Source organism: Vidua macroura, chromosome 7 (assembly GCF_024509145.1).
Source record: "Vidua macroura isolate BioBank_ID:100142 chromosome 7, ASM2450914v1, whole genome shotgun sequence".
NCBI classification, from domain to species: Eukaryota; Metazoa; Chordata; class Aves; order Passeriformes; family Viduidae; genus Vidua; species Vidua macroura.
The window spans coordinates 10,101,813-10,128,857 of record NC_071577.1 but is presented as its reverse complement, the minus strand read 5'-3'; the positions used below and the strand labels follow the sequence as shown (position 1 = coordinate 10,128,857).

General features: G+C 38.6%; 1 protein-coding gene across 5 annotated transcripts in view; it reads right to left on the bottom strand.

The window, feature by feature from the left end:
* PMS1 (PMS1 homolog 1, mismatch repair system component) overlaps window positions 1–27,045 on the bottom strand; it is a 44,062-nt gene that overhangs the window by 10,103 nt on the left and 6,914 nt on the right. For all 5 annotated transcript variants that reach the window (XM_053982426.1, XM_053982425.1, XM_053982422.1 and 2 more), the window contains exons 4-11: window positions 25,623–25,725; window positions 24,325–24,488; window positions 12,950–13,066; window positions 9,156–9,278; window positions 7,892–8,035; window positions 5,812–6,707; window positions 1,391–1,846; window positions 718–848 (exon numbers count right to left, since the gene is read on the bottom strand). In XM_053982426.1, coding sequence (XP_053838401.1) covers window positions 718–848; window positions 1,391–1,846; window positions 5,812–6,707; window positions 7,892–8,035; window positions 9,156–9,278; window positions 12,950–13,066; window positions 24,325–24,488; window positions 25,623–25,725 — 2,134 coding nt within the window. The remainder of the gene's footprint in view (window positions 1–717; window positions 849–1,390; window positions 1,847–5,811; window positions 6,708–7,891; window positions 8,036–9,155; window positions 9,279–12,949; window positions 13,067–24,324; window positions 24,489–25,622; window positions 25,726–27,045) is intronic.

Here is a 27,045-nt window from a genome sequence, read left to right as displayed (position 1 = left end):
GTGATCTGCAGAACCCACCCTCGGTCACCCCGGTGCTTCCAGTGCATCCCTAGAAAGAGTTCTTCAGAAAGATGTAAAGACCTCTGAGCTCTCTTGATAAAAAGTAAAAACATCTTGTATGAAATGCATGTTTTTGTGATCAACAGAGGTACTGAAAAGTATACTCCTTCAAAATATATTCAGATCAAACTCTGAGCAAAGGTGTGATGATCCTTTGACCATCTCTTTGCTGGCCTCTTTGGGCTCTGGGTTACAATTTTAATAGAAAAGTATGACATTAACCAGGATCCAGCTCCTTACTGGACCTCCTCAACTGCTCAGCAGTACAGGAGTAGTCAGCTAAAGCATATACTTGCAGAAGGTGCCAGGGCTCAGGAATTCCTATCAGTTTAATCTAAATTATATCAGAATGGCAATTATGGATATGGGCATTGAGCATTTTGAGAAAAGAAGAAGTGAGGAAAACATGGATTTCAGAGCATTCTTTGAAATACTATTAAAGTTTTCTGTTCAGTCATCAGTTTCCATTACTCAATGTTCTGTGTGGAAGAAATTCTATGCCAAGAAATAAAATCTCAATGTTAAGGAAAGCAGAATGCTAGTGCTTTAAAAGACAAGGTGATGCAGAATAATATGATCCACATTAACAATAATTTAAATCATTCAATCATAGGAAACAAGATCCAATGCAACTAATAGATTTTAAAACCATCATACCTTCTATCACTTTTATCTGGAATCCATTTGCTACAAGCCTTGGATCTGACAGATAACCTGATCCATGGAAACTCTGGTAATTCTTCTGCATTTTATAAAGAGCAGCCATATATTGAGCTCCACCAATAAGACTGGAAAAAAAATCCCCGAAGTGTTAAAAACCAACATCCCTTATGTGAAAATTAGAAGTATGCAAAAACCAAAGAAAAAGGTAGCAAGTGATAAGGAGCGATCAAGATTTTTTAAAGTATTTTGGAAAAGCAATTTTTTTAAAGAAACAAAATGAGAACTATTCACTTATCTTAGTGAGGGACCAAGTTTAGGCATACAGTAATAATAATTCTATCAGCCATTTCCTAATTCTTGGGGGAAAGTCAGCAACAGTGAAATTGTGAAAATGTGGAGCATTTAATTTTCTTCTGGGGGAGGAAGTTTGTATTTACTGCACTACTAATGAAACTGGTCAAAAATCATACTTATTTCAACTAGAATAAGACCAAGTGTGCTCAGTACTTCAAGATCAAAGTGTAAAAACCAAAACTCTGTTATAATAGATAAGTGAGTGCACAAGTAAGCACAGCATTAGCAAACAGGGCCTTGCCAGAGTTTACTGTAAATAATTATCAGCTGATGTTTCAAGTAACATACACATTTTTGCTCCATAGTACTATACCTGTCTGTTAACACAATTGGAGTGTCCAGTTTCTCTACAGGAAGCTTATGGTTCACCAATAATCTCTTACACAGCAGGGCCTCTTCCAATCTATATGGATTCATCAACTTAACATATTTTTCAGTAGCAAGTATCCAGACATCAGGAAAACTCTGACGACGGATCAGGAAAAGCTCGTGTTCATCTGAAACATTTCTCTCTTGTCTCTGAAGGTGACGTCTACAGGAACTCATAGAAAAAGGCACTGTCACAATTTTCACAGGCTGTTGCAGTTTTCCCTTCTTTTCCATCTGGTTATGAAATATCTTGTCAAGCTTCTGCTGGTCAGATGCAGAACTCTTTAACTTGGTTTTGTGTTTGTCTGCCTCCTTTGCTGGTCGGTGCATTGGCTGTGCATTGGCTTTCTTGACCTCTCTGTTGTACCGCTCCTGGTCCTTAGTGGCTTTTATTTCGTAACTTGAAGGAAAAAACAAACCAATAGCATCAGCAGACAAAAAGCTCCAGACTCCAACCCCTAATACACTAAAGCAGAAGGAAAGGTAACCATTTCAAGAGCCAAGAACCACATCCATGGTCTATTCAAGTACCCACATCAACATGCTGCCCACTGCGATGGAGATGGCGGCGGTGCCTCTATTACATCACATCTTGAACAAAAGCTGGAAATTTTCCTTCATCAAGACAGCCAGCAAAACCTCAATTACTGTAAGAGGGAGGAACTATTACTGTAAGGAATAGAGTGCATCATATAAAGATCTACAGCAATGTTCTTTTCACCTCAGTCCCTTGTTTAATTTGCAATCAAAAACAGAGTTTTGGAAGGAGATTTTTTTTTTCACAGGCACATCCAGCTTAATTCACAAAGTAATTTAAGCTTCTAGAGCTCTACAGCCTTCCAGGGGAGGCCATGGGGCCGGCAGGACTTTGGAGCTTGAATAATTTCCCAAGCCTCAGGTCTTAATAAAAGCATATTTGATTTCAAATGGCCTAAAATTAGCCATATGAAGTGTAAGAACACAGGATATATATGATTATCACAAAAATCTGTAAGTAATAATCAATCTTACAGATTTTTCAAAAACAGTCAATAAAAAACTACTCCTAAATGCTGTCTAAATGGTTAAAACATTACTACATACTAAACCTCTACAACATGAATGGGTTCTTAATGAGTTTATAAATGTCAGTGAGATAACTAAACTTTTATAGGTCCCAGGTTTATGTTTGTCTATTGCATATGAATTTTACTTTTGTGAAAGCAAAGGTTGTGATTTGCTGAACTCCCTCTTTTTGCCCTTAGTTGATATTCTGAATTCTAGAAGGTAATTCAAACCAGTCTAATCTTCAATTAAAACAAAGCAAAAAAAAAAGTAGTACTATCATATGTTAGTATTGGAAATAAGTATTTTAGCTGGTCATATTTATTTATTGCTACTTGCTGGAACAGTTTGATTCAATTATGTGTATGCACGCTGGAAAATTAAGGTCAACAAAAGGGTCACCATTTGCAATTAATTATGATGTGCTAGCATTCACATATGGTACCAATATTTAGTTAACTAAAAAAGTCAGCTTAAATAGTTTCTTGCAATAAATCACGTCCTAGAAAATATGGAGCAAACATTAAGATAAAAAACATCTGCTCCTTTTAAAATGAATGGATGAAATCACTTGAACAGGATTTTTTTAATACCAAATTCATTTTTAGCTTTGACCAGATCAATAAATACTTTGTTTTCAATAGATCTAACTGTAATGCAGCAAAATATTTAAGTGTAGGAGAATTATCAGTGATCACTGATAATCCAAAATGCACTTCCAAACAAAATCTAACTTGCCTGTCAGTTTAGGCTACCACCACAAAAATTCTAGTCTTTCAAACTTTGATTGTGAGCATCTTCCCAATTCATACACATCAATATCAGTGATTTGCCCAGAATCAAAGAAAAACTGCAGATTTACAAACCATGAGAGAACACCTTTGCCCTTCGGAAAATCCTTCCACATAGGAACGTGTAATCAACAAGTGCTACAAGAACAGCATTTCTCTGCTTTGTGAATTAAGACTGCAAAGTCAGGATCTTTTTCTGATGCTACAAAACCTAAAGCCAAGAAAATTTGCAAAACTGGATGTAAGCAAAGAGTGGAAGAGTAGAATGAAGGTCTAGTTTCCAAGGCAGCTTTGGTTTAAGTAGAAAAATGGACCGATGATATATTTTTTCCCCCTTGCAACGTAAACCCAAACAAAATAATAAGCATACTAAAAAACCCCTTTTAATATATGTCTCTCAGCCCTTTTAAGACAAATAATCTGAATTTGAGTATTTGTTGCAAACTCTGACAGCAAAGACCATGCTACCTGAAAAAATGTTTCTCCCAAGGTACAAATCTACTCATGAAGAATTACTGCAGAGTGCTGACAAGGTGATTTGTTAGTCCCATGACAATGTGTGTAACTTTGAACCCTTCCTACACCTTCAGGGTAACTACTCCTGCCACTGTTATGGCACTTGGAGGGATTTTTCCCACTCCTACCTCAGCCTGATATGCAGGAAACATGAAGGCCAGAAACACATGCAAGCTGTATTAAGTAAGAGCTGAGTGACTGCAAGGAATGAAATCCTTTGCAAAGCAGGGGGATATGTGATGCTGCCAGCATGGACATGCACGGAGCTTTCCTCCTCTATTATAACCTAAAGACCATAACATTTGACATTCCGGTTGTGTAATAAATGCTGGCTTGTTTTGAAAAGGCCATCCTGTGTCACTACGAGCCATCTGGTGCTTGTACTACTCCCAAAAGGGATTTAAATTAATTTAGAGCCGATGGACGGGCCACGAGGGAAACAGAGATGCTGAAACCATGCACACCCATTGCACAAGGCAGGAGTTTATCACAGAAGGATGAAGGACTGGAGCCCAGGAAATGTGGGGTTGTGCCAGCAAGGATGCATGAAGTAGAGCTGTGGCATTTGGCTGCCCTGATGTATTTACGTTTGTTGTTACCTCTAGGTGGCCCAATTTATCCAGAGTACCTGGAGGCAAGACTTATGTTCTCTGCCACAAGTCCTTCCAGATTGCTGCTCTGCAGGAAATGTTGTCTATCTCTTCCTATTTGCTAATCTCTGAGGAAATTTTAACATCATAAATGTGGAAAAGTAGACCAAAGCTGGTATCTATAGATACAACTAGTGGTGAATTCTTCATTTCCTTCAACAGCCATGGGACTCAATTCTACATATAAGGAAAATATATATACACTGTGTATAATATATTGCATTCAATCCCACATATAAGGAAAACTTGATTACCAGAGAGGTCTCCTTCCTGAACTAATGCAAAGTTAATCTGTAGGCACACTCTTTAACATAACAGTTGTACCAGGAAAGCAACCATGAAATCTCAAAAGCTAAAGCAGAGCAAATTAAAATTTTCTGAAACAGCTGGCAGAACCTTTTGTTTCATTTCATTAAAAGCATGAATATAATTGGAGTAGATTTCTACTATTACATTAATATTTCTGCTTATGCAGAGATGGACAAAACACTCTCTCACATGTATGGGTTTGTGACCATGGCATGTTGCTTGCATAGTAAACTTTCATTTAGGTAAACCAGAAGCTAGGTGAAAAGGTTTCAATTAACTCTGATGCAGCTAACATTCAGAACATTAAAATATTTCCTTTTCTTGCAGATGGCTTTCAAAAACTCAGTGACAATTCATTTTAGAAAAATACAGAATTTAGCTATTCAGATAATAATCCAGGAAGAGACTTGGTCCTGTTTGAAACAGATTAAAATTTAGACTGTGCTATAGTCTCTGAACCAGCAATGGATTAGCTGGTTAGGGGAAAAAGTAATTCCTTGTGTCATTTGACTGGGTTTTGCAAATACAATTCTGAGGTAGCCTAGGTTGGGATACAAATGAAATTTAGAGGAATGGAATTTACCCAGTGTTTGAGTACCCAAGTTCCTAAAAAAGAATTCTCAATTTTTACTAATCAAAGTTGAAAAACCTCTGAAGAACTCTACAGTGCCTCATCCATCACCGTGCTAGTTTTCAAGGACAGTACATTGGGAGTGACACTAAAGGCTGCCCTTAGAAGTTTCTAGGATTCAGTCAGTTTCTTGCCTGTCATCTTAAGCAACTGTTCAGCAGAACTGCCCCTAACTACTGCTGTCCCTAACCCAACTGCTGCACAGCACAGTGGCAAAAGGAGTTAATTCCAATCTGCAGTGCACAACTGCACACAGCAAAACACAACAACTCTGATGTGGAACAATACTGATTCTAATCTTGAGAAGTCAAAATTCATTATCTATTTTTTCATAAATAACTGGAACATTACAATTTTTATAATTCATGACAAGTGACTCTTTGGTAGCTTCCAGATTCAGAAGCAAGACACAGCCTGAACTTACTTCTGTTTTTCCTCTTCATTCAAATTCTTCCACTGCTCTTCAATTGTCAGCAGGATGTCATTCATGCTGGTCTTTGGATTATCATCTATCAATTTTGGACGACACTCATGTGTGAAAAATTCAAATGCAGACTTTGGTTTCTTTATTATTTTGCTGTTAATTAAGTCATAAGCTGTCACATGTCCAAATTTTTCACTTATCACATTTTTTTTCTTTATGCTTTGATTTGAGCTTTGTGGATCACTGCTTTTTTCACCAGTGTGTTCATTTTGCATATTAGTTGTCCCTCCAACTTCAGGAGTCAAGATCTTAACAGGTTCCAGCTTGTCTCCCAAAATGTCTTTAAATGCACTTCCCATACTCCAACTATCAGCAGAGATTTCAAGTAAGTCCTTAGGGACTAATACTTCCTCATTTTTATCTATTTTGTCACTATTATCAGAACTCAAAAGATGCTCATTGGCTTTTTTAGACTCAGGGTCCACAGGAACACTATTACTTTGAATATCAGCCATATTCTGTCCGTTCTGTTCCTCCTCACGCAATAAATTTAAGGAACTGTCTGGAAAGGCATCACTCTTAGAAACCTCTCTTTTGTCCAGGCAACTGTGTACATTATCACCACTGAATGTCTGATGATTTAAGCAGATATCTGCGTTTTTTCCTGCTTGACGGTTTTGCACATCACTGCTGAGTGAAAGGAATGAAGTATGAGCATGTAGCTCATCATTTCCAGATGGTCCCATTTCATTAACAGCCACATCTGTTTGGTCTGTTCTATGAACAAACATGTCTTCTGAGGTAACATCTGTTTTATTACTTTCACCAGGGACTGCAGCAGGTAGTGGCCCATACAGTGATTTCAACACATTTTCAACTGCAAGTAAGACAGATTCCTGGGAAAAAAAAAAAAAAGAAAATACACACACACAAGTGCACCTGAAATTGTAACTGTCAAATACCAAGAATATGGAACAATATGCAAAGTGCTCCTATTTTGAATAATTTTTAGACAAGTCTGGGCAGATCATTGCATTTCAGTTGTTCACACATTCCAAAAGATTCTGAACTGGACACTTTCAGCTTCAAACATTTTGTGACTTCACTAGTTTACTCTGATATCACAAAGCCAATTAAATGCTTTCTTTGTAACAGGGTTTTGACTTCTTAAACCAGTATCATGTGAAGTTATTCCTACCCAATATGGAGTTAGAAGTTTATAGCCAAAACATTCAGGTGTACCAGCACCTGAATGTGCTTGTGTAGGTACTTTTATGGTGCATGTTTCCAATTCAACTTTTCACCAAGTGATGGAAACAAGCAAGATAAAAACCCAAACCCATAAGAAATAGAAATAAATAAAAAAAAAAAAAAAAGAGAGAAAAGAAACTCCAACCCTTTTTCTAATGCCAAAGGAAAACTAGATCAAATGTAAAAATGCTGTATTAATTTTAATACAAGGGACCCTTAACAAGCACGACATTTACAAGAGTACCACAGACAAATAAAAAAGGTTTTTATGAATAAGAGGATTAACATACTGGTGTGACTAGCTATATTCACTTTGAATAAGCACATCAATAACCACCAATGCAACCTTTCTAATTTCTGTGGCATTTAATTGATGTCATCAATAATATATACACATAATGACAAAACAGTGCTTTGATGAGAAATCAACTCCTCTCCTGCCCACCCTCACCTTAATGATGGTGTTTAAATAGTGATTACTTGGTTTAAATATGAAGTTAAGCATGAGATCTATACAGGGCCACATACCATAATTCCATATAGCTTCCCTCACTGTAAAGCCATCTGAAACCAAAGTGATATGTGCATATATCTGACAGCATCAAAATCTTTTAAATGAACTGGGAAACTGATTTTGAAGAATCCCCCAGTTAGCCTGTTCAGTACTTTTTGATCAAAACAGTGCTCTGACAAAGGCAAGCTGTCATGTAACTAAAAAAACCCCAAAAACCCAGTGACAGTGTTTATGTTTGAACATTCTGGTAGTCCCAAGGCCTTATCATGCTTATATAAAGACTGACAACTCAGAAACAGAGCAAACCTTAATTACCTTATAATGCAGCAAAACTTGTGTTTTATCAGGTGTTATATTCACATCCACAGCAGAGGCAGGTACAGTAATACTCAAAAAGAAAACAGGATATAAACGAGTACAGTCCTTTTGTGTCACCCGACTGTAGTACTGTCGAATTAACTAGAGATTGATTTCATAAAGAGACATCAGTAAAGGCAATAAAATAGACAAAAATGCACCAAAACAAAATCTGACATTATGAAAGCACAACTGGTTTGCTGGTTTTGTTGTTTTTTCAAGTTAAAGAAATGCTTAAAAGGTCCTCATATTCATGTATGCCAGAATAATCACCAAAAGGGCAGTTCCTAGTGGTTTCCAGCCTTCACAGCATGGAGCTAAAAGTGATATATAGCCTATTTTCCATACAGGGCACTGTATTTTTACTTTGTATGCTGAATCCCACCTTGAATCCAGGTTTCCCTGCTCTCATTAAGGAACCATCTCTGTTATGGGATTCAAACAAAGCTTTGAACTCCAAGAAGAGCAGGCACATCAAAGAATGCATGGAGATGGATGACCCTTATTCAGCATTTAACATACCAACAGAAGTTAGGGTTTACATATACAAAGCTTTGCTGCCAATTGAAAACTATCGTGTCCACTTTAAAACCTGCAGGAGCACTTTGGCATGAGCATGATTTTCTTCCCTGGTGATGACAAGGATTAGGACAGCAAGGCTGATGCAAGTGAAGTGCTACAAGGTTCAGTAGTGAGAGAAACCCAAGAGTATCAAATTCTGCCTACACGATGCCTAGCTGTAGCCAATGCTGCTGCACTATCACTTTCATTTCTACCCAATGCATACACAAATTTAAAGGGAAAGCATGGGTGTTTGCTTGATAAGCCCACAGCTGGAAGTGGACAAAGTAAAAACCATTTTACAGAAGAATTCTCTTACAGGAAACTACACAAAGTTCCCTTATGGGAAATTGCACAGGTGATCTCTAATACAAAGAATCAACTATTCTGGTGTCTTGCATAGAGCATCTGAAATTAATTTTGTTAAACAGCCAAAACCACAACCTCCAGCTCTGTGGTCTGACTGCAGCAAATGGAATAGAACTGAGGCACCAAAAGTGTCAGACTTGTGGAAGGGCTTTCTGTTGTAAATGCTAGTATTTTTCACCTGTAATACTCTAAACTATTGCATGGGGGAAAAAAAGTTGTAGACTGCTTAGGTGTCTCTGTCCTCAAAGAAATCACATTTCTATTCCTTGAATTAAAAGCTAGAGGATGTTACCTTCAGTATTTCCTTCTGAAGAACTGGACGATTATTTATAAAAATGAAACTCCTTTCTGAACTTGAAAGGCTTGTCACAGAAGTGTCTGACTCAGCTTTTGGGAGAAATCCAGAAAGATTTATCTGCAATGATAAAACAAATACAGTGCAAAAGTCTTTTAAAGAACCCAAAATGTTTTTTTTTAAAGGTGAGCTAGTAAAACAAAATTGTATGGGAGTCCAAGTCATTCAAATGCATGCACTGCTTCTCGACAGCTACAATATACAAAGATAAAGGCAGTTAGAGAAAAAAAAAATAGGCTGAGAAAGATGAGTTTGTATCTATTTCCCTTGGTCAATTTATTGACATATTTCCCATTTGGACTGCCAGTTGCAGCAGGATGCTGCCTGGAGCTGAAGCTGTGGAGAGCCAGGCCAGCAGCTCTCGGCTTGCTGACTGCAAGGTTGCCAACCTAAGCCCTGTCCAAGCCAAAGGCACAGAGTGCTGCCCAACCTGGCCAGGGCAGCAGTGAACCACCCCTACAGGGAAAGCCCAAAACACACAATCCCTCCTTTTCTGTGTACAGAGCACCTTAAATAGCCTGTCACAGGGCATTTATTCAGGGCACCTAAATTTACCTACGCCACCTGTATCCAAATCATCTGACTCTCAAGAGTGCTGAGCACCCACGATTCACAGGCTGCAGCAGAACCTGTGAGCACAGCACTGCCAGGGAGCCTTGGAAACAGCACATGATTTGTGTACCTAACTTGAACTCCAAGTTTTAAGATTTTTCTGTTGAGATTCTTTAACAGGTTTTTCAGGTCAAAATAAGGCCAATGACTCCTGCTGCTTGTCCCATCTCTTCCCCCTCTCCCTCACTAAGCAACTTTGAAACTGTTGGATGGATTTCAAATCAATCTGATAAAGAAGCAGAAATCCCAAAGATGTATTTCCACAATTCCTGTGATAATTGACAGCTGTTTGGAGAGAACAGCCTCAAGATAATGACCTTACTAAAGAAAAGGCAATTGTAACTTTTCAAAAGCTAGGAACAGCAGCATGCAAGAACTGACATCCTGGGCAGCCCACATCCTGCCCCTTACATTGCCCTCCTCCACCTGCCCAAACTAACAGGTGAAAGAACACTGGGGCAGCATGAGGGTTTTGGAGATATGAGAAAGTCTGGAGAATGTTCTGGTAGCAGGGTGGATCACTGAACACAGAAATGAGTCCTCATAAGCTCTGCTTTTGGCAGAACCCCTTGTATTTACTAAAATCCAAATTATCATGCATTTGAAATGGAATTTAAGATCCATGGGATTTGGCCTATCCTTCCCATTCATCTACGTCATGCAGCTATCTGCTCATGTGCTCCCTTATTCCCTCTTGACCTTGTACCAAGCATTCTGTGCTAAAGCTGGCGTGTTCTGGTCAGCAACGTCGCAAAGAACCAAACACCACTGGTCAAATTAAAGAGGTGTCAAGTATCTGTTGGATGATTATCAGAAAACAACATGCAGCACTTTGAGATTTTATTCTCCAGCTTTAGCACATCCTCCCTCAGTGTTCCTCCTCTGCGCTTCAGGCTCTTTTTCTAATTCACAAATATTTCTACAAGTCTTTCACTTCCAACAATATTTTTATATATAGAAAACATTAAAGCAAAACTGAAAGTCTCTAAATAACTCATTTAACAAGTTGCCAGATTTAGAAATGGCTGACTGCTGTTACTATTTACAGCCATGTAGAATGCTCACTAAAAGTTATCTACAATTTATAATACTAGTCTTAGTAGAATTTTCATATATGAAAGTATATGAAGACAAAATTACAGAGACTAAAAAATATTAATGAAACTTTGATTTCATACTAGATAAACTGTTTTCAAAATTAATACTTTAATAAAAACCAGAACTTCTATATGCATTAAAATATATCTGTGAGAGGTGGACAACAGAATGCCTTTCTTTTATACTTATCTTTCTCCCAGTGGCACATGTAGCTGCTAAACTTAACCTTCACAGGAAAAGAAGACATTAGGGAAATATCCTGTGTGAAAGTTTTCAGCCCAAATAAATCTATCCATTTACAAGACTGGGGATCTGAAAAGTGTAAAAAGTTGTGTCAGTTCTTTATTTTCTTGGTTTTCTTTTTATTTTACAAATAGCTCATGAGTTTGCATGCTTCAAAGCTCATTTGAAATGTGTTCCTGTTTCATTCAGTGCCCATAATGGAGATGTTTTCAATAAGGCCAGTCTTTAAAATCCCTGGATCACCTGTTGAAGAAGTTTTAACTCTGCAGTAAGGAACAGCAAGATTAGTTTTGTCTTCAGAGTAGACTTTGCAGCAAAGGAGCATGAAGCTACACAATGAAAAAATAGGAGTTAAAAGAATTAAAGAGCTGCCCTCTGGTCTGTGTAGCAAATGAGAGACAGACTGAATGGGAAGGAAAAAAAGCAGTGTATGCCTTGCCCTTAAAATACCTGTTCCAATACCTGTACACAAGGGAGGAAAAAATGATTACACAGCAACTTAACTCTGTCACTCCATAGTGTTTGGCTGCCTAGTTTAGAAATGTCCACAGTTTCTGAACGTCAACATTATGTATGGATCACTTATACACCTATAAATGATGCACATGGTATTTTACACACTATTTAGAGACAGAGAGAGAGATGGAATGTTCCCCAACTTCTATTCAAGGAATATGGATGCCTCATGATATAGCAGAGAAGTAATGTGAGAACCTAAGTGCCTCCTCCAAGCTAGTCCCTTCTAAATACCCCCTTAACTTCCCTTTGGAGCCCCCTGCACTTGTCCTGGGGGCACATCCAAGCTACATTCAGGTAAGAATAGCTCTGGATGTTCAGTTCGGACATAAACAACTAAAACTTTGTAAAGTACAAGAAGTGACTTTGCTTTGGTCCCCCTCACTCTACTACATGTATAAAAGCACTCTTGCAAACTCAAGTCTGAATAATGCTGTTAAGCTGCACATATAAACAGTGAGACCTTAAAGTCTGAATAATATTACTAAGCACTATGCTGAATGCAGCATTGGTAAGCTCTAAGAGCCATTGTGACTTTACAATGATTCATCTCATCCTGTCAAGGTTTATTACTATGTGATACAGGAAAATGCAGCTTAGAAGGTTCCAAGGTAGCAAGATTCCCCTTTAATAAAAATTTCTCCAACAAAAATGGAAGCAGAGTAAAAAAATTTTGAAAACATTAGACAAAGGAGGGTATCATGGGGAATTTCCTCATTTTCAGAAGGGGAAAAAGAAGCCAAGAACACAGAATTTTTTGAAAACTAGAAGGTGTTTAGTTGAAATACATGTTTGGTGGAAGTTTTGCATAACTTGCCTTTCTAAGCATGTGTTTCTTTCACTGCTCAGGTGCCCCCACTGAAATTGAGGGAATACTCTTTAGAGTAGAAGGCTAAGAGGCCACAAAGATGAGAACCATCTAAATGCTTAGATATTAATGAGAGCACAACCTGCCTGTGGGCCAGGAATCCCAACTGAGACAGCTCTGAGCAATCAGCAATTCTGCATTTGTCATCACAACTGTTTTTACTGCCATTTGATCAGTGCCACATGAGTCCCGACGAGGTGATTCTTGGAGTGGATTTTCAATCACCAAACCAATTAATTTTACGGAGAGGACAGTAATAGAATCAAATGCATTAATCAGATGTCAATCTGGAGACACACCTTCTTTATCGAAGACTCCTTCTTTTTGAGTATTTCTTTAGGTTTCTTCATTGACAGACCTGAAGTGAATTTGGGAGAAGGAAGTTTAAACTCACCTCAGGATATTCGCAGCAGTGTTGAAAAGGTACCATACTGCTCATAACGGCTGTTCCCAGAACTGACATACAGGCCATTTTGTGATCCGATACCCTGGTCTTCTGCCAAATAACTGCCTGAAACAAATGGCACAGAGTCAAATTTTTGACATTATATTTGTTGAACTCATGTCATGTCTATGAACATGCATATGCAACTGCACACACAGTGTATATGTAACATTCTGTACCCTGACCCTCTGAAAATCACAACTTTCAGTGTTAACAGACTCGATATGGTACCTTTTGACATGTCTTCTCATGTTGTATTACTTATTTACACACACAGCAATTGGAAAACTAAGCGAAGCTTGTATTCATGCATGTTTTGTGGCGATTCTGGACTTCTGTACCTGAGGGCAACTGTTAAAACCAAGTCAATACAAATATTACTTCTCCTCTTAGATATACAGCAGCGGGATTTGTGCTTTTCCTGAGCAGTTAAAGTGAGGGTTTATGACAGGTCTCTCACAGCCTGGTCAATATTTCAAAGTGGGCACTGCAATGCTTAAGTTACTTATACCAAATGGCTTGTTTCAGTAGAAATCAGGCTATTAGCTGTCCATCCATAGCCCTCACCTGGATACTCTAGGTCTATGATAAGCCTGCCATTTAGAAAGAAAAGATGTTTCTAAGGAACTATATATTAAGAAAGCAGTTATTTGTCTAATGAAAACTTTTACAAGTTAGATGGATGAAGGACCATCTGCTGTATTAGCTACGTGTCTTGAAATATAATTACAAAGACATAATAAATACAGTAAGGCAATATGAACTGCAACTTGCAACAGAAGTTACTTGTCAAGTCCACTTATGCATACAGAAGGTATCTTTGAGAGGTGAAATTTTGTCAATCACTAATGAGAAGTCCTATGCCAAATAGACACAAATTAAATTCTGAATCTGCTGACTTTCTTTGCTGTGTATCAACAACAAAAATGTTATCCTTGGTTGGTTTTCTGCTTCTAGGCAACTGAGACTGCTACACTCAGGTCCACTTCATTTTTGCCACTCTAAGTTGCCTGAGTGTATTCAATGTTTTCCTTTCAATACAAAAGGAAAAATAATGCAGCATGTTGCATTTTAAACTGGATGTTACAGTACTGTTGAAATTTATACTTTCAGTAGGTATTAGGTGTCCAATAAATTCAGAATCAGCTCACAGTATTCAAGCACATGCTGTTAAGTGAAAGGATGGTGAGAGAGCAAAAAATACAAAAGCACCCATCTCCAGAAATGCTATACATAGCCTTAAAATTCCACCTGTCCAGTGGAATATTTGCTGGCCTTCAGGGGTGAATTCCACAGAAGAACACAGTTCTCCTGGAACATGATATTCCCTTCCTGCAGGACAGGTGGAATTGTAAAGCTTTGAGACTGTTGACCCTAAACTATTACCCAAATCTTTAATTTTACAGTTCCACTACATTCTGCAGCATTTGTGAAGTGGGGCTTTTTAGTTCTGCCTGAATGTAATTCATCTCTACAGAGCAGCCTGACAGCCCTTTGCACATGCTGGATCACAGCTTGGTTATTCTACAGCAAGGTGAACCCCTCAAACATAAAACACAATTTACATTGAGGGGGGAAGTGAACAGAAAAAGGGGAGAAGGAGAAATGAGTAAGGAGAAGCCATGGCTTGGGTGTTCACAGCTCTGGCAGGGAGTCCCCCCATGCTCCAGAACAGGCAGAGGTGAAGGACAGCCCAGGGCTGCCTCAGCCTCTCTCCTCCACACCTGCTCTAAGCCTCCTCAAAGACATTCTGGAGTGATGAAAGAATCTGTCCTCTTCTTTATAGCTCCTCTTATAAAACATATCCTGTACTGCTTCTATTTTAAAATTGATTACTTAAAATGGAAACAGAAAGTGCCAAGTGATTTTTTTCTTTACTGGATGTATTTTAAATTAAATGCATGTGACCAAACTGAGAAAGACACTTGTTACATGACTAATATAAACATCATGCTGTTTATTTTCAAGTATCCTAGTGTGATGCTGCAGGTACAGATATAAATCTTAGCTGCTGATTAATGCAAGGTTATTACATTGCTTGACCTACTAGAATGGCTGATACTCAGAACTTTGAAAAGATCACTTGAGTATGGTGGTTTTGAGAAAGCTGTTGAAAATAAGAACTTATTAAATGCAAACTTGCTAAAAGTAGATACTGTAATAGGTTCAGATTAGTTTTTTTAATAGTCACCAGATACTCAGTACTACGGACAGAATTTTAGGAAATAGTTACCACTGTAGATTAAATTACAGCCACAAACCAAAGAGGCCATGCAACTCCTAAATTTCTATACTATATAAAGACAGAATAGGGTGTGTATTCATTTCTAGCCCTGACTGTACATTATGAAGCAACAACATAGGAGGAGCTGGTAATTTACAGAAAATTACTTTTCTAGATTCCCCAGATATAAAAACAGGCATTAAAAAAATCAGAGAAACAATGCCTGTTCCATTTCATTTATTTTGGAAAGTGTTGCCATGAGGTTCCTGCATTACCCTATTTTTTTAACCTTGCTTATACCCTTTAGTTTAGCTAAAAATACACCCCTCTCACACACCCCCCATATTTTTTTCTGGGTCATATAAAGCGGGTGTCTAGGATGAGCCAAGGAAGAATCTGACTCTAGTCAGTATGATGACGCTGCAGAAACAGCCCACTCAAAGATATATTATTACATATGGCCCATCTTAGATTCTGCAAGAGCTAGCCAAACATATTCCACCTCTCTGTTTCATTGAAGGGGATTGCACGATCCAGATCTTACAAAATGTCCTAATGTCATAAAAATCTATTGCACAAATGCAGAAGATAATGATGTGTGTGTCTGTGTGTACCTATTCTCCACCCCATGCAGGCCTAGGACACAGGCATACTTTTGTGGAGGATGACAACGTATGCTCCAACATAAATGACTGTATGACTCCACACACACATGGACTAGGCACCTGTTATTTCAGGATGAACACATAGTGCAGGAGGATTCCTTGAAAAATGTGTGAAGTGCAGAGAAAGAGTGTGCAACCTCTTCCCACTGGGGTCCCTGCTATACAGCACTAGAGAGAACTAATATTTGTTCTTCAAAGAGTATTTGTTTCTTCAAAGACCCCAAGGAAGAACAGAGAGAAAAAAAAAAGCAGTTGCTCTACATCTTTAACTATCCTTCATATTTTAGAATTTCTACCAGCAGCTACAGTGACTGCAATACCAGGTAAAAGGAAAATCTTAATTAGAGCTGGGATCAGATGCTGTTTCCAACTGTGGCTATTTCAGCACAATTATGATGCTACGAGTTACACCGACTCATTCCATTTACCTTATTACTACATAATGGCAGTGCACTTAAAGTAGACTTTTAGTACCCAAACTCCACCAATTTATTTAATGACAGTCACATTATTCACCTCGTAATAAGGTTTGGGGGTGTAAAAGTCTAGTTGAGCAAGCAGTTGTACATGAGCTGTAGGCTGGTAACGTAACTTGAGTTAGCTCTTTAAAAGAGAACTGCATTTCAGAGTCTCTCTAGTTTTGTGCTACATGCTTCAAAAATCTTGTCACCCTGGCATCTGAGATCTCACTGCAGAAAACTCTTTGGGCCAGTACATTCCTTAGCTTCTTGAATTAAAACCTAATAGCTTATTAGGCTTCAATTGGAAGCATTGCTGCCTACCTGTTATGAGAGTACACAAAGAGGAACAAAACTAGGCAGCAATATCCCAAGATTGAATTGGGAAGGGAAACAAAACCACATCATCCAATACTATGCCTATAACCTCTTCATCTTAATGATGCACAGCTCCAAGGGCTCCAGCACATTCTCTGCAATGGAAGAAAACCCATCTGCTAAGAACAAAACTGATCAATATGAAGTCCTCACCACTTTCTGTAGAATGCCAGCCTTGAAAAGTGCTGCTGTTTTTCAGCTCCATGTCTTAACTGGTGTACTGTTTTAAAACCAGTGGTAAGTTACCTTACTAAAAGGGAACCCTTACATAAACTGCCCTTGAAAACAGAAATCACAAATTTTTTTCAATTTAGCTATAAAAAAATTAAGCAACTAATCAATTATTTTCCTAGATATTTTATACTCATCCCTAAGGAATCAGTTGCCCCTTCCATTTTGTATGTGATGCTGGGATAATTACCAGTGGAGCGATGCAGTACAGAAACTCAAGGCACGATTTTTCCCCTCATCAGATGCAGCTACATACCTGTCTATCCCATGGCATCGCATATTAGAGCTATCAGGGGGATTGCTGAAAGATGGTCATGTTCCACAGCACTGATCATTCTACAAATTCCAGTGTATTCCTTACTCAGATTTCCCTTTCATGACATGAGAGCACCATCTCAACAAAAAGACTTTTTTGAGCATGACACAGTGGCAAAATGCTTGGATTTGGGAGTTCGGAGGTAAGTTAGGAGAGGAGCTAATAGATATTACAAGGAGCCAAGGATCATCTGGTAACACCTGTCTTTAAAGCCTTTCAAGAATTCCGAAGACTATTGAGACTCATAAGCTCTTTGATTGCTTTAATCACATATGTTCAGCCACAAGTGTTCAGAGAACCTGATCTCTTCTTATGACCAGGTGACCCACCTACTGGATAAGGGGAAGGCTGTGGATGTAACCTTAACTTCAGTAAAGTCCTGGACACTGTCTCTCACAGCATTCTTGTGGAGAAACTGAAAGCCCAAGGCTTGGACAGGTGCACTCTTTTTGGATGCACTCTGGATGGCCAAGCCCAGAGAGTGGTGGTGAATTGAATGAAATGCAGTTGGCAACTGGTCACTACTGGTGTTCTCCAGGGCTCAGTATCAGGGCCAGGCCTGTTTAACATCTTTTCCAATGATCTGGAGAAGGGGACTGAGAGCACCCTTAGCCAGTTTGCAGGCAGCATCAAGTTGGGTGGGAGTGTTGATCTGCTGGAGGGCAGGAAGGCTCTGCAGAGGGATCTGGACAGGCTGAATTGATGGGCCAAGGCCAATGGTGTGAAGTCCAAGATGAAGTGCCAGGTCCTGAACTCGGATCACAACAACCCTCTGCAGCACTACAGGCTGGGGGAAGAGAGGCTATTAAGGTGCCCACTGGAAAAGGACCGGGGGGTGCTGGTTAACTGCAGCTGAGCATAAGCCAGCATGTGGCCAAAAAGACCAACATTATCCTGCCCTCTATCAGGAATAATGTAGCCAGCAGGAACAGGGCAGTGATTGTCTTTCTGTACTCAGCACTGGTGAGGCCACACCCCAAGTGCTGTGTGCAGTCTTGGGCCCTCACTACAAAAACCACATGGAGGTGCTGGAGTGTGCCCAGAGAAAGGCAATGAAGCTAGAACACAAGTGTGATGAGGAGAGCCTGAGGGAGCTGGGGGTGTTTAGCCTGGAGTACAGGAGGCTCAGAGGCAATCTTATTGCTCACTTATATCTCACAGGAGGTCATAGCCAGGTAGGGGTCAGGCTCCTCTCCCAGGCAAGCAGCAACAGGACAAGGGGAAATGGCCTCAAGGTGCACCAGGGAGGTCCAGGTTAGGTGTTTGGAAAAATTTCTTCACTGCAAGAGTGGTTAGGTATTGGAACAGGCTCCCCGGGAAGTGGTGGAGTCACCATCCCTGGGAGTGTTCAAACACTGAGCAGATGTGGCACTTCACAATGTGGTTTAGTGGACATGGTGGTATTTGGTCAAAGGTTGGACCTGATGCTCTTGGGAGGTCTTTTCCAACCTTAATGATTCTCCATTTCTATGAAAAGGTTCTTTCCCCCAGAGGGTGGTTGGGCACTGAAACAGACTCCCGATGCCTGTGGTCCAGCACCAAGCATGACAGAGTTCTGGAGGCATTTGGACAACACTCTTAGGCACATGGTGGGATTCTTGGGGCATCCTGTGCAGGGCCAGCAGTTGGAATCAATGATCCCTGTGGGTCCCTTCCAACTCAAGATATTATAAGATTCTATTGAATTCCACTTCCCTAGCAGGAGGAAAAATAAATAAATAAAGCCTCCTAAACAATCAAACTACTGTCAAAACCCAGTTTCCAATCCAAAACTGTGATTCAGAAACTGTACAACATCACAGTGAATTCTATTTAAATAAAGGGAGGTTTAAAAGCCTTTTGTAAAACAGCAGTTAACAAAAATAACATATATAACAGTGACAAAGTGCATTGCTAAAGAAGAGGGAAAATTCCCATGCAGCTTTGGAAACATCCTTTTTTCCACTTACCTTTTTAATACAACAGTGTGAGTGCAAAAGCCTTGCAAAGGCACATCTCAGATTCTGCAACACACTGCATATGTGAAACAGTAATTGTTTTGAGATTTTTGACATATACTGTGCTGTCATTTGTAAAAAGTGATGGATGAGAAACTGGAAACCTCAAGGAATTAGTAATAGGATATAAAGCATTTCACCTCTGGGTCACCAGTTCAAATTCAACCAGGTTGGTAGTGACCAAAAGTAGTTACCATCTGGCAGCTGTTCCCTGGCTGATGTAAATTGAGTTGAGGGTCTCAGCGCATTTCCTAGTGGACAGGTGTCCTCAGCACAAAAAAACACCATAATTAACTCTCTGTTTGGCTTTCTCAGCAAAGCCACTGAACAACGAATAGAAGCAAAGACTGAGCTGTATTCCAGGTTAGAATGGAAGCATGTTGGCTACAGAACACTGCAGACTCTTAATTATAATTCCTCTTTATATTTTAAGACACACAGATTAGGGAGGGATTTCATTCATCATCATTATATTAAACAGAGCAGCCTTTCCAACTCAAGATAAAGTTTATGTGCTGCTATTTCTGCTCAATTCAGAATTCTTTTCAACATGCAGCTACAGTAGAGTTTGGAAACACAATGAATGAATGCAAAGCATATTGACATTATTAAAAATAGTAAATTTACCCTAACAAACTCAATCTCAAAAAATCTGCACTTAATTCAGAGGACAGGGACACAGAAAAAAACTCCTGGATTTGGATTATTTCATGCCAACTGTTGGTTAAGATTATGCAACTTTGGAAAATAGAGGAGACTTACTGTAAAGAAAACAAAGATGTCATCCTTTAAGTCAACATCACCAATGAAAGAGGTTTTGGGGAAGACTACTACCCACAGTTATTACAAGACTTTTTAAATGGACTTTGCATTCAAAAGTTCTGACTTGTGACTCTCTTGAGAAACAAACAAGAAACAGTTCTAGGCAAAACTGCATGTGACCAAGCTTCAAATGTTATGTGTGAAAAACACTGGAAAAAAAATTCATTTATGCCAAATTTTCCTCAACAAGAACTGGAAAATTTACTGAGCTTACCTATGGATCATCCATACTTTGCACAAGACATGGGACCGGTTGTGCACAGTATGACCTGCTGATAGGCACCATCTTTATAAACCATCTGTTGCTGAATTTTTTTTGGCTCTACTAAATCTAATATTGTTAAAATAGGTATAGTTACTGGATGTCCTTGCTCATTTTGGCATTTGTGGAATAAAGGCAACTGAAACAAAATTAAAGCATTCCATATCATCAGTCTCACAAAACAGGAGGGCATTTCTTCAACATCACTGGTTTGCAGAGACTGAGCTGAAGGGTCCTGGTATTAAACAGAGAAGAGTGTTAAAACTGCAGTTCTAGAGAAGAGCTGGACCTACTAAAAGCTGTGTTTTACCACCTTGGGTAAAACACAGCCAGAGCTCACAGGTTGCTAGAACAGAGCATTTGGGGCTGAGGGGTTTGAGGCAGTTTAAGCAGTAGCTGACTTTGAAATGTTCTTAACACGCCTTCAGATAACATTAACTTTAAATAAACTTGCTGAATACTCATGTAAATTATTTCCATTTGGCTGTCTCATTATTCAATATGCTTTCAAGGAACATGGTGATGAAAGAAGAAAAATACCTCTTTCTAACATAACCATACTGGCAAGAGGATCAACATTATCAGTATTCAAAGAATGTCTTGGCAGGATAAACCTTCATAAAAAGAAGGAGCACTAGCTAATCCAAGTTGTCAAAATAGCAATAGTACCTCAAGGGTTGATCTGCAAAGTGATTCATTATTTATTTCTAATGCAAACAAAACATTCTGAGCAGAAAGAGCAATTGAGTGTTTCCTATCTCAGAAAGGCACTGATGGAGAGTCCACAATAAATAAATCTGAGGAGGAATAGAGAATATCTATTTTCTTACCCACTAAAAATCAACCAAAGGCGGGAAGAGGATTGTCTGATTTCTTTTCTGGGAAGAACCACGCTTAACGGCAATCGATATTTTCTAAAATAACACAGACATGAAATGTAGAAGAAGAAAAAATTTCTGGAAATTTGATTCAAAAGCCTAAGACACACACTTTTGAAAAAACTCAATCAGACATGGTGGAAATTCAACATGCAATATAGCATGCATCCTAAAACCATCTACACTTCAACAGCTCAGTAAGAGTCCTGACTTACCAAAATTAGCTTCTGCTGGAATCAATCAGGCAACCATTTTCAGATGCCTAACCTCAGATACTTTATGGCAACTTCAGCCTTACTACATTCTTCCCCAGTAAAGCCAGGGCTATGCTTTCACAGAATCACAGAATGGTTTGGGTTGAAAGGGACCTTGCAGATCATCTGGTTCCAACTCCCCAGCCATGGGCAGGTTTCTCGTGACCGGTTGCTCAAACCCCATCCAACCGACCATTTTCCTTCAACTTCATATAAAATACAGGACTTTAAAAACTGGTGGGATCTGGTTTTTCTGGGGGAGGGTTGTTTTCTGGTGTGGCTTTTTTAAAAAAAAGTATCGGTTTTGTAATTTATTTTAAAAACTTAATTGAAATACATTTTTATTTACACTTTTTTTCACTTACTATCTTTTCTAGTCTTTCAATACATCTTTCCTTGTCTCCTTCTGTAATATCTCATCTCTGCTATCTTCTTGCCCTTTTAAGCCCAGGAACCTGTTTGTACCCTCAATGTGTATCTTCTTCCATTGCAACAGAAAGTACTGGTTCAGCCTCAAGAATTTGGGATTCTAAGAAGTCCTCTGAATAATTGCATATACAATTTGTCTTTTAAATGAACACATTATCTATGAGCTACATAAAAAATAAACTCATTCTAAGAAGTTGATTCTTTCTCCTAGTACATTTCTAACAAAAATATAACACACACACATACAAATAAAATCACCAAGAACACTATTCAGCAGAGTATTACTATAGCACAAATATGCTCTAGTGTCTGTATGGAAAAAAACACTTTCCTGATCCAAATTAGCAATTGTAATGACAACAATATTTAGCATATAAATGCAAAAGAAATAAAGAATATTCACATTCTGTGATAAGGTAAAAAAATGCACCATTGATGTACTGCAAGTCACTACACACTGGAAATTCAGAATTTCAAATCTTTTAAAAGGTGTGATACAACAGGTGACATTTCAGTTTGCACAGAATGCCAATGGCAGTAGAAAGACAGGAATCTGAATTCAAATTTTATAAAGTTCAGTTCAGTTTTTAACTTTCAGACTATTTTAAAGCATCTCCACATGCACAGAGACAGACTACACTTTCTGTCTATTTAAGCCTTTAATTTTCCTGTGTCAGCAATGGCTACTGAGCGACCTCTTGTGATGAAACATTTGAGCACTTTCTAACTTCTTTTCCTCTTTAAAAAAAACAAATTAAACTAACAAAAGGCTAGCACTGCAAAATGAAGAGTACCAAAAACCAGCACCATCTCTGTCATTGCAATGAATGAAACTTTTTTACCCATTCATATAATCCCTGAAATTGGATATTGAAGAATGCACCTCTGAAGCTAATAAGTGAGGTTCAAAAAAACCCCAGCGTGCAATGGCAACTATCATGCCACGCTTCAAACCATTTTTGCAGGAAGTGTTGGGAAAAATAGATGTAATCACCCTCTTGGACCTTACTGCCACTCCATTAAAATAAGCAGAGAAAAAAACACCACAAGATACTCAATAGTCTGATCAAAGGGATGAAACCAAAATACCATAAAGAAAATAGCATTTGTGTCTTGAAGAGGGCAAAAACAAATCACCAAGAAGACAAAATTAGTTTTATTGAGCAACATCAGTATTGTGAACCACTGGTAGATATGTCAAGGAGCTCAATACAATCTTGGAGGCAGACAGCCCCCAGGATGTCTGGTTTAAAATTCTCAGTGATCTCAATGAAGTAAGACTGCAAGTAGCTACTCTCTCTCAGCTTTAAAATACTAATTCTGTAGCCAGCTTTAGTTTTTCACAGTATCTACACAATGATATTTAAAAATACATACATAAATACAATCAAAGCCTGTTAAGTCCAGAAGAGGAAGGGAAATCTGTTATCATTTCAGAAAAGTACAGTGCCTTTTCCTACTCCCACTGCAAAGGAACTGAAGTGTGAAGGTTTGATTGATAGGATAACTGATCAAGTCTCAATGAGCATGACAAATATCAACAAACAGCATTATTTTAGAATAGAAACAAAATTACTGAGGGGTCTGGCCACGAGATGTCACTCTCTACTTTTTGGCAACTTGGAAGTTCATTAGCACAGCCTCCCCATTGGAGGTGTAAAACGCCTGGGCACAGCCAATGAAATCTGCTATGTTAAATTTGGGTCAGGTTAAGGGGAACTGCTCAACGTGTCATTTCTGTAGCTGTGATGTAGAATTACCATTCAGCATGGAGTGAAGTCAAAGTAACCTCCAAGTAACCCCTGCATTCATCCTCCCAAGTTTAACCAAGTGCAACTAGCTCAACTAAATGTTGTTTTTATAACGTTACTGTTCTTACACCAATGACACAAACTGTTTTGAACTTTCCACCCTTTTAAAATAAAATCATTGTTATGTACTGAGCTCTTATGATTCAGAATACAGCAAGCTGCCTGTATGAACTATAGCTTCTATCCAGGTAGACAGTCTAAAACAGTAAGTTTTGCAAGTTTTTTCAGGAGGCTTTGGTTAACACGTTATCAGGTCCTGTGGTCTAGTAAGGTCTCACTTCTTGGTTTGCAAAACATCACCACCATCTTTACTAACCACTGGCATGTAAAATAATTTTTATATTTCATATATTTAACCAGGCATCTGTTGCAAGAGACCAAAAATACCTGAGCCTGAGTTTTAGGAGTTTAACATCAAAATCTGTAGCCATTATAAATATAGACCTATGAAATGAGAAAGTAAGTGGAAGACCAAAACAAAGCTATGATGAAAGAAAAATTTTAGGAATGAAAGATTTTGTATAAGTACTACATGAACTGCATGTATTCATCAGAACCTGACCCTTAACACAGCTGACAGAAAAAAAACTCTTTATTACCTTATTATGTGTTAATGTTATCCTCAGGTCTGGTTTTATGATACCATATGCTGTCAGTAGATCTTGGACTTTTTTCAGTTCTTCCTTACATTTTCTGTTTGTTGAGTAAAACTGCTTTCTTACAGGAAGATTCTTAAACAAATTTAGGACTGTTACTGTAGTACCTGCAAGAAGGTGATAAAAAATAAAGTAGAAATTACACTGAAAGCAAATCACTGACTGGATATTGAGGAAACAATTTTTACTTAAACAGGCATGTTTATATGCTGCTGCACTAAATCAGGTTATTAGCATAAGAAGAAATGCACGAAATTAGCAGTCACCCCCCCCCCAAAAGGTATCTCAAGACTTTTGATTCTTCTCCTTTATTTAGAGTTATGACTGCAGCATTAAGCTTTCTTGCATACACACTAACAATAGCAAGAATCAGCAGTAAATAAAGCTGAAGACTCTTTCAATGCATAAGTTAGCCTCCATTAGCAAAACGATTAATTAACAGACTAGAATCCAATCACACATATCTGGAGGCAAAGGAACACTGCTTCATTAAGGGACTTCACAAGCATTTGCTTTAGGGTAATACCTGAAGCTCCAAATACCTCTGATCAAGGTACAGTACACAGCAGGAGTAGGAATATTCATCTACCAACACAACCATGTAAATTCCTAGCCCATAAGGATATTGCAAAGCATTAAATATGTGAGAGAATTCAACAATTTCAACAAAAGACAAGGCATTACAACCTGCAGGCTTTCTGGCTGTGGAAAACACTCTACAGGCTAAATCTTAAAAAGAATCCTTAGTAAAAATTAGGTACACACCCTTCCTGCAAGTTAGAAAGAACTGTGACTTTGCCTGATCTACAGCCTCGCTGCTTCCAGCAGTTTCTATGTATGGCAGCAGGGCATACATAGAAATTTATTCTTCCTCCTTTAGCCAAGGATTTTGCTACATCCAGAAACATTACTTTGGTCCTGAAGAAATCTTTCATATACTTACACAGACTTGGAGCATTTAATTCTTACAGGTTTTATTTCCACTGTCAGCTTGAAGAAGTGAGTCAGAGAAGGAGAAACTAGTTTATAATTACAATCTAGAACAACTTCCAAGACTTATAATTTCTTATGCTATGACAACACATTCTCAGCTGACAGACACAAGGCAAGAAACATTTACAGCTGCAAAGATTTCATACTCAGCCTTTAAGTACCCAACAGGTATTTCAACATCAGATAGAGCCTCAGAGAAACACAAAATACATCTGTCACCTTGCAACACCAGAACAGTGATAGCCTACCTTGCCCAAGATGGGAAGGCTTTTTAGTGGTTACATGTCCATTGCTATCCAAAGCATACTGAATGCTGAAATCATCAGCAGCTGTCTTTGTTGTGACCAAAACCTGAAGAAAGTGATTAAAAAAAACCCTACGTTAATCAGGGATAGACAAAGTTCAGAATTAGCTTAGATAAGCTTTGCTACCACACTCACCACATCATTCTGTTACTTTAGTCACCATAATTACATTTAATTAGTTTATAAAACTTTTCTTGAACAAGTATTTCTTACAGGCACAGAAACATTCAGCATTATTCTGCATGTTTCCTGTCATTTAACTAAAAGCACTTCTATCACACTGATTCACAAAGCACAGCAATTCCTACCATATACAGCACACACTGCTCTATTTTCTATTCTAGCACAGATTCAATCAACTCTATTGACAGTTCTGCATTTTTACCCTCTGTGAGACAAACACAATATGACAACTTAAATTCATGTGAGAGTCCACAAACTTAAAGACTACTCTCAAACAAACAATATATTATCTTTCCACACCTAAACATATCTGGCAATCAGTCACGGCAAGTTTTGTAAGCTATTAAAGGTAATTCATTCAGATTACTTTAGCAAGAGCAGTCATAAATCAGAGTTCAGTTACCAACATTGTGAACAACAGAACCACTGCCCTTTGACCACCTGGAAGACAAAGTTTAATACACATACAGAGTTTCAGGATATTTTGGTTTATTTTAGTGTCTCACATGAATCATTCAGCATTCAGTCATGCCCCTGGAGAGAAAAACAATAGTTGATTAACTGGGAATTACAGTATTGCAGACCTACTTAAGGGCCAATAGGAACGTATCTTCAAACTGAAATTTCAGGGGGCTGTTTGGGTAGGCAGAACACAATTAATGCCAGGAGTGTTAATTAACGTAATTACTGATACAAGGAGTAATACTCATTAAAGCACTTCATACGTTCAGGCCACCTCCCATCTCTTATGAAACGTTCCATAGAGCTGATTAGAAGCTCTGAACAGATGGCAGTCTGCTCAGAGATCTCATTAGAAGGAACCAATGATGGACGTCTGTCATCATCTATCAAAACACCAACACTTTTGAAAGCATCTTTGGAAATCTCCATCCAAATACACAACCCACTCCTGCTTAGTGCAATGTGAATGCAGCCCAAGGTACCAAGGAGCGAAGCTGTAACATCATCTCTCCCGACCTCAACAGCTGATGGTTCCAACCAGACACAGGCATGGGTATCTTCCTGCATGATCTAATCCTCAGCAGACTTGCACCCAGAACTTGACCTTGGTGCAGCATGAATTCAGAAAGGGAGAGCGCAAGAGATCTGGCAGATGCTGTGCCTTTAGCAGCCTGAACACTTTTCAGATGGTTTTGAACAAACATATTTACTTTTAGCCAAC